A 14,476-nucleotide genomic window follows, 5' to 3' on the forward strand; every position below is an offset into this window, starting at 1 on the left:
TGTTAACTGACTTGCCTGGTAAAATATGATTTGTTGATGAGTTTCCTGTTGTGATCCGAGAGACCTGTAATTATAAAGTGGGTGGTTTGAGCCCTGAATGCTGATTGGCTGACAGGTGTTGAATATCAGACTGTATACCACGGGTATGACGAAACATGTATTTGTACTGTTCTAATTACACTGGTAACCAGTTTATAATAGCAATAAGGCACCTCTCTTGTGGTATATGGCCAATATTTTTATTACAATTTTTTCCCCCTTTATTTAACTAGGCAAGTCAGTTAATTAAGAACAAATTCTTATTTTCAATGACAGACTAGGAACAGAGGGTTAACTGCCTGTTCAGGGGCAGAACGACAGGTTTGTACCTTGTCAGCTCGGGGGTTTGAACCTTCCGGTTACTAGTCCAACACTCTAACCACTAGGCTACCCTGCCACCCCAAGCACTCTGCGTTGCATCGTGCTTAAGAACAGCCCTTAGCCGTGGTATATTGGCCATATACCACACCTCCTCCGGCCTTTGTGCTTCATGAGAACACACCAACATGTCACATACTGTTCAACCGTCTGCCTGTAAAAAAAATAAAGCCACCGGGTGCAAATTAAGAAAACAAAAGGATTTAAAAAGAGAAAAAAACGTTTAATTTCATTTTTCATACATGTTGAAACAACAGAGAAAACGATCAAATGGACTGGTTGGTTTAAGTAAGTATACAAACCCCATTGAAAATGGGTAGTGTCCTACCATGTGACAAAGTCATGTAAATTGGTCAGCATCGCATAGTTCACATAACAGAATAACAAAACAAACCATAGATCTCATTCTCTGTTGGTTGTTTAAAGAAACTTTGCATTCGGTAGTAGCGTCGAAAACCAGTCTCATGTGGGTGACAAAGCCAGAGTCCCAAATGGAGACGTATTCCCTACGTACAGCACTACGGTTGACCAGGGCCCCACGCAGGCCGTAGGGTGCTGTTTGGGAAGCAAAAAAACACCTGTCTTTTTAACTAACACCAGTCTGACGTTCTGTTCTTTTTAACTAACACCAGTCTGACGTTCTGTTCTTTTAACTAACACCAGTCTGATGTTATGTAGTGACAAACACCTTTCCTTTTAACTAACACCAATCTGATGTTATGTCCTTTTAACTAACACCAGTCTGACGTTATGTAGTGACAAACACCTTTCCTTTTAACTAACACCAGTCTGATGTTCTGTCCTTTTAACTAACACCAGTCTGATGTTATGTCATTTTAACTAACACCAGTCTGATGTTATGTAGTGACAAACACTTTTCCTTTTAACTAACACCAGTCTGACGTTCTGTTCTTTTAACTAACACCAGTCTGATGTTATGTCCTTTTAACTAACACCAGTCTGACGTTATGTCCTTTTAACTAACACCAGTCTGACGTTCTGTTCTTTTAACTAACACCAGTCTGATGTTATGTCCTTTTAACTAACACCAGTCTGATGTTCTGTTATTTTAACTAACACCAGTCTGATGTTCTGTTATTTTAACTAACACCAATCTGATGTTATGTCCTTTTAACTAACACCAATCTGATGTTATGTCCTTTTAACTAACACCAGTCTGATGTTATGTCCTTTTAACTAACACCAGTCTGATGTTATGTCCTTTTAACTAACACCAGTCTGATGTTATGTAGTGACAAACACTTTTCCTTTTAACTAACACCAGTCTGATGTTATGTCCTTTTAACTAACACCAGTCTGATGTTCTGTTATTTTAACTAACACCAGTCTGATGTTATGTAGTGACAAACACCTTTCCTTTTAACTAACACCAGTCTGATGTCATGTAGTGACAAACACTTTTCCTTTTAACTAACACCAGTCTGACGTTATGTAGTGACAAACACCTTTCCTTTTAACTAACACCAGTCTGATGTTATGTAGTGACAAACACCTTTCCTTTTAACTAACACCAGTCTGATGTTATGTAGTGACAAACACCTGTTATGTCCTTTTAACTAACACCAGTCTGATGTTATGTAGTGACAAACACCTTTCATTTTAACTAACACCAGTCTGATGTTATGTCCTTTTAACTAACACCAGTCTGATGTTATGTAGTGACAAACACTTTTCCTTTTAACTAACACCAGTCTGACGTTATGTAGTGACAAACACTTTTCCTTTTAACTAACACCAGTCTGATGTTATGTAGTGACAAACACCTTTCCTTTTAACTAACACCAGTCTGATGTTATGTAGTGACAAACACTTTTCCTTTTAACTAACACCGGTCTGACACTTTTTATTTTAACTATTCTACTACTACTAAGAGTTAGTCCATTCATTCCGGTGTTTTCTTCAAATAACCATTAAAATGGCCCAGTATGATTCAAACAGACAGACATGTTTAAAGCACCCAAACTATAGATGAATAGAACATGTACCTCAGTGTTACAACACACAGCTCAAAGACACAGCATGGAGAAATTGAACTGACTCCAACATATCAGTGGGTGGATTTGTATTTCATGTTCTGTGATTAAAAAAAAGAAAGAACAAAAGAACAAAAAAAACCAGATGATTTAAATAAATTGTAGAGGAAGCTCATTCTGCCTTACAACCGCAACAGTGTTGCATCAACAAGAGAGGACCGACGACCCTTTTCTCTATGTCAAAATCATTCGCAAATTAGAGCTTTAGGCTCATTCAGTACATTTAAAAAAAAAAAAGAAAAAAGAGCTAAACTAAACCAGCCATGAACTGTATAATACCACATTAGGACCAAGACAGAACTGTTAACAAATCATATCTATAGCTGAAACAATACTTCAAAACAACAACGGTTTAAAATCAATAGCCAGTAAATAGGAGTGGAACTTGACCACCGGTTGGAGGGTAAAATCTGTACAACAAAACAACTTCCTGCATGCAACAGCCAATCAGAGCACACAATTCTCAAATGAAGGTGGAACTTCTGGAATGGTCAAATAAAAAACAACAAACATACAATCATATCATATGACACATAGTCCTGTTGTAGAAGAAGCCTTTAGATATACTGCTTGGTCAGTTTAGTTCCCAAAAAAATAAACAATCCCTCACTCAGTTGTAGTGTTTCACTTCAAGAAATGCAGACAAAATGTCTGTCCCGTCATACCTCCAGTATTTTAATACAAAGTCTGTCAGTATGTCTCAAAGGATCCCTTGCTTGGAGTGACAGCAGCTCAGTCTCTGTTTGTAGTGACACTGTCTGTTAGGGGCATAGGTTCCGTAGAGAGGGACATAGGAACCCCCCCAGAGAGAGGACGAGGTGTCTGTCTACAACACTTCAGTCCCTTTACACGGAAGTGAAACAGCCATTACAGAGACAGAAAGTGGTGTTTTACTTCATTAGCTATTGACAATCACTACTATTTCCTTGCTCAGAGCTCAGTGTGTTGTTGACATGGAGAAAGAAATGACAGCTAACACTATAGACAGAGAGGTGACTTCTGTCTTAGTTAGGCAGAGTCATAAACAATCACAACCACCAGGTGCTCTTCATCCAGATTCTCCAAAGTCCTGCGAGGGGTCTGGAGGAACTGCTGGGAAAAGTCACAGGGGGGGAAGGCATACAGCATGCCCCCCTTTCCCCCCTCCTTAGCCCCACCTACAGGTAGACTGATCACACCTGCAGCCTCCTTGTTCCTCAGGTAGGTGACCAGGTGACGGAGGAGTCTGATCTGTAGGCCTGGTTCAGGTGGAGGGGCCTCGCGGTCGATGGGGCCCTGGAGGGCCAGGAGAACAGCGTAGCCCTCGGAGCCACCATGCTTAATCCTCCTGGTGACCTCGTCCAGCCTGGTCTGGTCCATCCTCAGTCGCTGGGCGATCTTCAGCTGGGTCAGTTTCCCCTTGGCCTGGTGGTCCTTCATGACAGAGTGGAAGAACCCGGAGCCTCCCTCCAGCAGGTGCATGTTAGTAGGGAAGCAGGAGTTCTTCAGGGCGAAGTGACCGTGCCAGGCTTTGGTGAGGGTGGCAGCATACTCTGACAGCGTACTGAGTGTCTTAGGGTCTTTATTAGGCGTGTCAGACAATGTGTGGTTGTTGTCGCTCACATTTCTGTGGTTGCGTTCCTTTTCCCTGTCCCCGCCGGTCTTCAGACCCCCACCCCGGTCCTCGTTGGAGTGGCGGCTGCTGTCGGGGCTCTGTCCCCTGGGCTCGGTGGTGGAGTCTGGGGCTCTGACCCTGGCTCTGTCTGGGCTGTCCTCTGGAGAGGCTGGTCCTCCTCCCCTCACCTTGGACCTGCCTCTCTCCTTCTCCTGAGAGGGCCTGTCTAGGGAGAGACTGCAGCGTCTCCGTCTCTCCCCCCCAGCCCGCGCTGCGTCCCTCTCCTTCAGCCAGCGCTCTCGGCTGCGGCTCCGGGCCGCTCGGTCCCCCCGCCCTCCACGGGATCCCCCAAATGCTTCACCCCCCCTACGCTCTAGGCTCTTGGTTGGGCTGGTGAACTCTCTGTCTCCCCTGTCCCTGTCCAGCAGAGCCCTCTCTCTCTCCCGCTGGGTGAACAGGGCGTGTGAGGGGGGCGAGCGGTCCCTGGCACGGAGCTCTCTCTCCAGGCTGCAGTCGCGGTGCCTCCCGCCATAACCCTCTGGCAGCAAGTCCAGGTGGGCAGGCAGGGGCACAGGGGGCTGGTACCCTGCTGGGTAGCTACGAGGCAGGGGCTCCTCCGCCTTGGCGAAGTCCACCCTCAGCCTCCGCTCTGGGCCTCCCAGGGGGAAACCTCTCATCTGGGCACAGGCGGCCTGTGAGGCGTCCAAGCTTTCATACTGAATATAGGCAAAATTGTCTCCTTTCACATAGTCTATGTTTCGGATGCTGCCGAAGCGGTCAAACTCACGGGCTAGTGTTGCTAGGGAGTTGGTAGGGCCGAGGCCACCTACCCAGAGTCTCGTGGTGGGGTTGGCTTTACCGTAGCCAATCTTCACCGGGTTCCCACCGATCACGCGGCCCTGCATGGTTATCTTAGCCCGGTGAGCCATGTCTAAGTTCTGGAACTTGAGGAAAGCGTAGGCTCCACCCTGACCGCGCGCCGGTCGTTTAATCACAACTTCCTCAATGATGCCGTACTTATCGAAGCCTCTCCTCAGCTCACCCTCGGTGACGTTGTGATCCAGGTTGCCAATGAACAGGTTCCTACACGCCCTCGCATCATCCTCTGGCTTTATGTCTTCGTGCTCGGGTACTGGCAGGCCGTATGGCCGCCCCCTCTCATCCAACATACCATAGTAATCTAAGATCCTCTCCCTCTCTCTGCTCAGTCCCAACCCCTCTACAGGGTAGTGTCTCAGTGCTCGGATGTCTCTGATACTGCTAACCCCTGCCCCTGGGGAGAGGGACCTCTGTCTATAAGGGGGATATGAGGCGCCATGAATGGGAATGTAGCTCACATCCGGCGGCGTGCAGCTGCGACGACGGACGTACATGGGCTCTACTTTAAGGGGGCGATCATACAGCACTAACCTGGTCTTGGCATGTCTGGCCTCCTTAGCGTCTTCCGGGTGACGGAAATTAACGTACGCAACACGGCCCAGCTCTGGAGTGTGAGAGAGTTTCACACTAACGTCCCCGAACTTTTTAAACTCGTGGAACAGTCCGTCTTCAACATGTTCGTCAGAAAGCACCGAGCCTAGATTGCTAATGAGCAACGATTTGTATTCCAGATTCCCCCCCGCTCCCCCCCGGGGGCCCAGTAGCTCGGTCACCGCTTTGCCTTTAGGCAGGGCGGCTGTTGTCCGGAGAGCGGGGCGGCCGATCAGACCGAGGTCGTGGTGTTGTTGTCGGTGGTGAAGTGGGTCTCCAGCGGCCCCGCGCTCCTCCCGAAGCCGCGTCTTTTCTCGTTCCCTGCTCCTGCTCCGAGCATGTTGCCTTCGGCTTTCAGCGAGCAGCAAGGCAAGAGGCGGGGGCGGTAGGTCCTCTCTCCGTGGCCCGTCTCGTTCCCGCTCTCTTTCCCGTATTCGTTTCGCTAAAGCCCGACTAGGACTGGAGTCCCTCCCGGCCTGTCGTTTCATTTTCAAACGATACCCAAACTTTTTAGCTAGGTAACGTTAGCTAGTTAGCCAGCCAGTGTCTGTAGAAACAATCCGGTCTGGAATACAATACCCCGATTTTTAATCAGACGTTGCAGATACGGACGATTTACTAACTTGTAACTAATGTCCGCAACGTTGAGACTTTGCATTTATAGTGAATTAAAAGGATAAACACATTTAAAAACATTATCAGAGAACCGACATCAACGCCGCCATCTTGGACAAAAGGAATGTGGCGTTCCGCCAATGGGAGGGGTTTGAGTCGACGTCGCGGGAGGGGTCGTGACGTGCATAGGACGTATATTCCCCCTAACCACGATTTTTGCAAATAATATGCGACACAAATTACATAATTAGGCAGGATCATGTAAATGTAAACTGTATCGTGGAAACGTATACGATGCCAAAATGAAATAAATGGTGCGTGTATTTCTAATGACAACAGTACATACACACTGCAAAATATGTTTCACATTGTCAACACGCAAACCTACTGGAATAGACTCGCAATCGGTGACATTGATTCAAAGAGAAAATCAGATAGCTCAGTAGAAATTTGACCCTGCATCCGAGGAAAAAGTTAGACGAAGTTCCTTATATTAGTCATACATTAATGACATACATGCCTCCCATTAGTGAAATATGTTTATGCAGTTCTTCCGAAGCTCCCTGTGCAGTCACATTCAGGAAAAAAAAAAAGCTGAGAGTCATAAACTTTGGTAATGTAGTGAAGCCAGATAATTCAGTTGGTGCACAGGTATTCATACAAAATTAGATATACATTTGATCATGGCACTTCTGACACTGGGTTTTCATATTTTAATGAAAAAGTAGAGCACAGTTGTAACAAACACTAGGTCTTACATGAAAGGTTCAGTGTGAAAGAACAGCACAAATTCCTTTCAAGTTTTGTCTTCTCATTTCTTTTCCCCTCCATCTTAAATTCTATTTCCATTCCGGGGTGGCCACCCTTATCGATAGAGGTTTAGGGACAGTATGGGTGCAGGTACTTGTTCCAGCCAAGCAGTGTCACACCACAGTATCACAACTCAAGGTCTCGATATGCAAACTGATTAGTAGAATCAGGAACTTTACTTCCTGCTTGCCTGGAATAAAATCCCTGCATCCACACTGGCTAGGACTCTCTGCCTAAAAGCTTGTCCACCCCTGTTCTATTTTATTAAACCGTTAATAATTAAGTCAAATAATAAAGTCTATCTCTTCAAAAAAAGAAACTAAAAAGGGCATGTACAGACTGTCGGGTGATTCATATACCGCACAGCGAACATTTCACACCACAAAAATACCCTCAGGGCCACCATGGCACCTAGTAACACAGTATCCCCCCCAAATGGCACCCTATTCCCTACTTAGTTCACTATTTCTGACCAGGACCCAGAGCTCTGGTCACAAGTAGTGCACTATATAGGAGAATAGGGTACTATTTGGGACACCGTGTGTCAGAGATGAAACGTGACCTAGGATCAGGTGGGTCCCACCATTCCTCATCCATTATGATGTAAAAAAGGCTAAACGGATCCTAGATCAGCACTCCTACTCCGAAACACTGAACACAAACCCAGGTCTGAATCCCCTCTTCCCCTCCATTTTGTTACAGATCAGTCCTTGCTTGGGCTGCGTTGGGGGCGTACTTGGGCATGAGTTCATTGATCTTGCGGATGAAGTCAGACTTTTCCACGCAGCCTTTACACGACTCTCCCCACTCCTCCAGGATCTTCTTTAAGTCCTTCACCTTCAGCTTCTTCAGGTCCACTGTGCTCAGATCCACCTGTTTGTCTGCAGGAAAGGGAGAGAAAAAAAGGGAGGTAAATTAGTGTAATGGAGTTGGATTCATAACCTCACTCCTCAGCTTTAAACCTCACCACCCACTACGCCAAACTGCTAGCTTTTCGGTGGTGTAACTGGCTAAGAGGGTTTCAGGAAGGTGGTCAAGCCTATGCGGCAGAGGATTCAAGATGGAGTAGCAGTAAACAAGCACAGTGACACCCGTTTGATATAAAAACCAATCAATAAAAAAAAAAAAAGGTCAAGAGACTGAACACTATTCTATGCTCCAATGTGATTTACTGACAACATGGGAGCATACAGAATGCAGAGGCATTCTCCACCTTCTATATAGAGCGAGAAGGATCACGTTTCACTGCCAGGGCAAACAGTCCCACACGAACCTCCACAGACAGGCCATGGATACGGTAGTGACGTTCAAAATAGGTCCTGGTCCGTTTGTGTACATACCGTAAATAGATTGTACAATATAGGTCCAAACCCTGCCTGCATACACCAGCGTGTTTAGACTATGAGCCACAAACAATTAGCCACTGGAATTGTGAATGCCGTAAAGAACAACATTGGCTAAACGTTTTGTAGTAGTCTCGAGACAAACTATGGGAAGTAACAATGGAGAAAACAGGTAATAGTAGAAATGTCCCATGTGGCTCAGTAGGTATAGCACAGTGTTTGTAATGCCAGAGTTGTGGGTTCGATTCCCACGGGGGACCTGGAAGAAAAATGTATACACTCAAGTCGCTCTGGATACAAACAATTTCTACACTGAACTAAAATATCAAATGCAACACGTTGTGTTGGTCCCATGTTTCAAGAGCTGAAATAAAATATCACTGAAATTGTTCCATATGCACAAAATGCTTATTTCTATCAAATTGTGCACAAATGTGTTTACATCCCTGTTAGTGAGCATTTCTCCTTTGTCAAGATAATCCATCCACCTGACAGGTGTGGCTGATCAAACAGCATGATCATTACACAGGTGCCCTTTGTGCTGGGGGAAATAAAAGGCCACTAAATGTGCAGTTTTGTCACACAACACAATGCCACAGATGTCTAAAGTTGGAGTGTGCAATTGTTGCTAGAGCATTGAATGTTCATTTCTCCAATAATACGTTCTAGGGAGGGGCTGTACAGTCATTGCTTTTGTCCAATCACAATGCAACTTAGGTTTTGGGTTACACAGCTACGAGGTGAAAAAGGCAATGCTTGTGGAATGTACAGTGTACAGTCGTTTTAGAGAATTTGGCAGTATGTCCAACCGGCCTCACGACCTCAGAACACGTGCATGGCGTTGTGTGGGCGAGCGGTTTGTTGATGTCAACGTTGTTAAACAGAGTCCCCCCTGGTCGCAGTGGGGTTATGGTATGGGCAGGCATAAGCTACGGACAATGAAGACAATTGCATTTTTTTAATAAAAAAAAAAATGGATGGCAATTTGAAAGCACAGAGATGCCGTAACAAGATCCTGAGGCCCATTCCCGTGCCATTCATCCACTGCCATCACCTCATGTTTCAGCATGATACTGCACTGCCCCATGTCACAAAGAACTGTACACAATTCCTGGAAGCTGAAAATGTCCCAGTTCTTCAAATGCCTGCATAGTAGCGGTTAGAGCATGGAGGCAGTAACAGAAAGATTGCTGGTTCGAATACCCAAGCCGCATACTAGGTAATGTGAGATGGGTCCACCTGGGAGGCAGGTAGCCTAGTGGTTCGAGCCTTGAGCCAGGTTTGATAACCCGCACAGACAAGGTGAAAAATCTGGTGATGTGCACTTAATCCTAATTTGCTACAGGGGCACTCTACTATGGCTGACCCTCTAAAATAACACTTCACTTATCCAGTGTATGTGACAAGACTTTGTTTTGTTTACCATATTTCAGTTCACAGATCTGACTGTCCTTCTTCTTTAGTTTCTCACAGATCTTGTCCACTGGTGTGTGGTAGCTCAGGGGCTTGGAGATTTCATTGAGGATTTTGGTGGCTGCATCATTTGTTCCACCAATGTAGTAACACTAGGGTACAGTAGGAAGAAAAAGAACAGCAATGAATCAACAAACCCAGTGGATAATCTGGATAGGACACAATGTAACTACTTAAATCACCTTCCATTAAACAAAACAAAAAAAGATTAGCCTAAATCACTCACAAAGCGGTTTTCCTTGCCCTTGGCATCTTTGCAGGTTTTGACGAGGTCCTTCTCGATGTCTGCACTGGTGAATTTAACATGATTGTCTTGCAATGACTGGTAGAACCGACCCAGGAAGCTCACACACACTGAAAGGCAAAATAACAAAGCAGCCAATCGGTACGATTGTAAAGTGGTGACACATCAGGACTTATGCATTACCTTATAGACTAGCTAAACTTATGATAAAAACATTTAATCTAATGTTAATCTATACCAGAAATACATAACTCCAGTTGTTGTGGACAAATGGGTGACCCAAGATTTAGGTCTACAAAACCTATGAATTAAGTTCTGGTCAGTCTGTTATGATGCATATGGATAAGCCTGCCCAAATCTACTTCAGTATAATCAGCCATCATATCTAAGATAAGAAAAATAACTTGATGAAGGACTCAAGAAGTACATTATCTCACCAACTGAAACCACATGCAGCAACATAACTGACTTGCCTGGTTAAATAAAGAAAAAGCATAAATATACATATATTTTTTAAAGAAATACTTGCCTGGGGCACAAGGCAAATCTTTAATGAGCAATTAGCGATATGACTCTTCATTGACAAGTACTAGCTAAGCTAGCCAGATACAGCAAACTACAACACTTTTAAAAACAAACACTTAAATTCAAGAGAACACATTGAAAATATATCTTAGCTTTTGTATCTATCAAGACAAAATCCATTGAATGAAGATTGTTGTACAGCTCCATGAATTATCAGTCATAGGGTTCACAACATACGTTGCCATAACACTTAGCTACTAATAGCTATATCCATAGTTACAGTGACGTGTGATATATATATATATATATAAAAAAAGACAAACCAACCCACCTTCACACTCCCCATCTTTCAAAGCGTCGCTACTACTCGGTACCAACGCTAGCGCCGCGAGGGCGACCGACAAACTACTCAAACACAACATTTTACGATGAATAACGTATTATATTTTTAGCTAGTTAAATGTAAACGTAACGATACAAAACTATTTAGCTACAAATGACAGCTACACATGAGCCTCCAGAGTCGACACCGGTAAAATGAGCACGCAATGTCCTGATTCTGCGAAGCTTCCTGCTAAACACGTAAACCTATGCAGGATTCCTATTGGTTCTCATTTTACTTTCTAGAACGCGATTGGTTTGTTTCCTGAAACGTTCCACGCACATTTTTCTGATTGGCTACGTGCTCTTCGTTCTGGGGACATCGTCCAGTTGGCGCCATACGATTGGATTAGAGCTCTGTATGTTAATTTAAAGCAGAGATCAATGTATAATGACGAGATGCTCATGTCTCCAGCCGAACAATAGGTGTCTTCCCAAAGGCGAAAAGGCAGACGAAAAGGTTCAAAATACGCCCATTGAAACGCATTGGTTTTATGTTGGACAGATTTTGACGAGAATGAAACCTTTCGTTTGACCTCTTCCTCTCTGTTGACGGTCAGAAAGTGACTGCTCTTTATTCATTGGGATAATGCTGCCTGTGTACATTTATAATATGATTTAATATAGGTAATATAATAGAAAGCATAATAATATGATCTCCTCTCTGGTTTAGGCTGTTTCACAAGATGTTGGTGTAAATAAGGCAACACATTTATGCTGCGTTCATGTACTAGTCGGAACTAGGTTGTAGTTGCGAACTGGTTGTCGTTAATCACGTGCCGCAGTCAACCAGTCAGCAAGTAAGACATTTCAGAGTTTTCCTGGTTCTGGCTAGCCATTGAACGCATCACAAGCTGTGTCTTCTTCCCTGTATCACCTACAGAACAGGGAAACCCGATTTTGATCAACTCCAATATCTACTGGGTGAAATTCCACAGTGTGCCATCACAGCAGAAAGATTTCTGACCTGTTTCCACAAGAAAAGGGCAACCAGTGAAGAACAAACACCATTATAAATACAACCCATATTTATGCTTATTTATTTTTCCTTTTATACTTTAACCATTTGTACATCTTTACAACACTCTATATATACACAATAAGACATTTGTAATGTCTTTATTCCTTTGGTACTGTTGTGAGTGTAATGTTTACTGTTCATTTTATTGTTTATATCATTTTTGTTTATTATCTACCTCATTTGCTTTGGCAATGTTAACATATGTTTCCCATTCCAATAAAGCCCTTTGAATTGAATTGACAAGGAGCGAGATGTTTCACCGGATGTATACATCTGAAGAGTCCGGTTTGATTTCCACTCCCCACCAAATATGGTGAGGAGAGGAAAACCAGTGGCCGGCAGCGGGAGAGTTCGAAGCGACATGGAACTGGGCCGACATTCTGCAATATTTGTCATAGATGAAACATCTGATATCAATACAGTTTTCTGTTCCGAAAACAATCATCCTTTGCTGAACAGATTGGACTAAGTTTTGTAGACTTTACCCTTTGCCAGTATCTAAAGTTGTTTAGTCGTGCGAGGGCGAATTGAGTCATTGCACACTCGCACTTCTAACGAAAATATACAAAAGGCTTGCTGGAACGTGCCAATAGGATCTCGCTAACTCGTGCCTGGCTCTTCTCACCTCCTTGCCTCCACTATGATTCATTTGCTCCCATCCTGAGTGTTGTAGAAATCTGTGGTGGTACTTAACAGCATATCAAATTACCTTAGCAATTTAGAAGTTTAGCCAAAGAACCCCAAACAAGAGTAGTTGTGAATTGTATTTATTTTACCTTTAACCAGGCAAGTCAGTTAAGAAGATATTCTTATTTTCAATGACGGCCTAGTGGGTTAACTGCCTGTTCGGGCCTGTTCGGGGCAGAATGACAGATTTGTACCTTGTCAGCTCGGGGGTTCTGGTTACTAGTCCACCACTCTAACCACTAGGCTACCCTGCCACCCCATGATGTTGAATCAGATGAAAATATACATTCACAGTATAAGCAAATGCTAGGATAATGACCGAGTTGTGTATTTTCCCATCACTATAGCAACTGATAAATAATGACAAGTTGGAAGCAGCAGTGAGTCAATAAAACATGATATTTAATGTTAGCCATTAATAATAATTAATAAATTCCACATCACAGTAGTTGAAGTGAGTAGGAAAAAAGTGTGTATGTATTTACATCTAAAATCCACATCACAGTTGATTCATGCTAACACAATATATACAATAAATTACTTTTAGAGTCATGAAAGGTTTTGTATTCCGTAAGAGTGACAGTAGTAGAACGTATCTCGCCAACTGTCCAGAATTGATGCAAAACACACAAAATAATCATCAAAAATAATTAGGCAAAGTGAAATAAGTCACGTTTTTTGTCTGTTTTTGTCTAGTTTTTTTCTATGTTTTAAAAACACATATTACATCAGAAAGTACAAGGCAGACAATTAATAATCACAATCTTTACATGGTTTGCCCTTTTGTAGCCTTATAAATACACCGTGTTGTCATGGTTATTTAAAGATAATAGAGAAGAGCCTGACAAGGTGGTCTGGAGGTAAAGACCTGCAATGATTTCAGAAATGTTTTGCACCCCCCATTTGTATGCCTCATTTGCAACTTGTGCCGCCATTGTACCCCCCAACCTAGATCCTACTGCAGTTTTCTATATTTACAAAGAACGACTGAAAAAATAGACACTTTCATGAGTTCCTATTCAACTGTCTCCATTTCTTTTATTTTTTTTAATTTAACCTTTATTTTACATTGGCCCTGACTTGCCACAAAGTAAGACTGAACAACCATTTATTCATATTAAATTATAGGCTACACATAATCAAATACTCTGTACCCAGTTCCCAGAAACAGTGTGTCATTCTGCTGGATATACTCAATATACGAGACACAAATCAATTGTAATGTGTGTGTTTGAAACTTAAGTGTGTATGGAATAATTGTTTTGAGTAGACAATAATGGAATTTCTACTGAACAAAAAAATATAAATGCAACATGTAAAGTGTTGGTCCCATGTTTCATGAGCTGAAATAAAACATCCTAGACATTTTTGCATACGCACAATAAGCTGATTTCTCTAATTTTGTTCACAAATTTGTTAACATCCATGTTTGTGAGCATTTCTCCTTTGCCAAGATAATCCATCCACCTGACAGGTGTGGCATATCAAGAAGCTGATTAAACAGCATGGTCATTACACAGGTGCCAAGCTGCCTCCCCTGTTGTTGAGGAGTATTTCTGTCTGTAATAAAGCCATTTTGTGGGGGAAAACTTATTTTGATTGGCTTGGCCTGGTTCCCCAGTGGGAGGGTCTGACTGCCAAGTGGGTGGGCCTATGTCCTCCCAGGCCCACCCATGGCTGCACCCCTGCCCAGTCATCTAAACTCCATAGATTAGGGCCTAATGAGTTTAAGTTGACAGATTTCCTTGTATGAACTGTAACGCAGCAAAATCTTTGAAATCGTTGCATGTTGCATTCATATTTTTGTTCAGTATATATATATATATATATATATATATATAT

General features: G+C 43.2%; 2 protein-coding genes across 2 annotated transcripts; both read right to left on the bottom strand.

Annotated features, from left to right (window-relative positions):
- Positions 1-619: 619 nt before the first annotated feature.
- On the bottom strand, positions 620-6,742 carry rbm15b (RNA binding motif protein 15B). Its single transcript, XM_064967493.1, has one exon. It carries the CDS (start codon positions 6,021-6,023, stop codon positions 3,480-3,482), a length of 2,544 nt encoding a protein of 847 aa, XP_064823565.1. The 5' UTR covers positions 6,024-6,742; the 3' UTR covers positions 620-3,479.
- A 104-nt stretch (positions 6,743-6,846) lies between these two features.
- manf (mesencephalic astrocyte-derived neurotrophic factor) lies at positions 6,847-11,109 on the bottom strand. Its single transcript, XM_064967494.1, has 4 exons — positions 10,877-11,109; positions 10,003-10,130; positions 9,727-9,868; positions 6,847-7,841 (listed from the first exon to the last, which is right to left on the bottom strand). Exons 1-4 carry the CDS (start codon positions 10,965-10,967, stop codon positions 7,657-7,659), a joined length of 546 nt encoding a protein of 181 aa, XP_064823566.1. The 5' UTR covers positions 10,968-11,109; the 3' UTR covers positions 6,847-7,656.
- Positions 11,110-14,476: the final 3,367 nt, after the last annotated feature.

This window comes from Oncorhynchus masou, chromosome 6 (genome assembly GCF_036934945.1).
Source record: "Oncorhynchus masou masou isolate Uvic2021 chromosome 6, UVic_Omas_1.1, whole genome shotgun sequence".
In the NCBI taxonomy this organism is placed as follows: domain Eukaryota; kingdom Metazoa; phylum Chordata; class Actinopteri; order Salmoniformes; family Salmonidae; genus Oncorhynchus; species Oncorhynchus masou.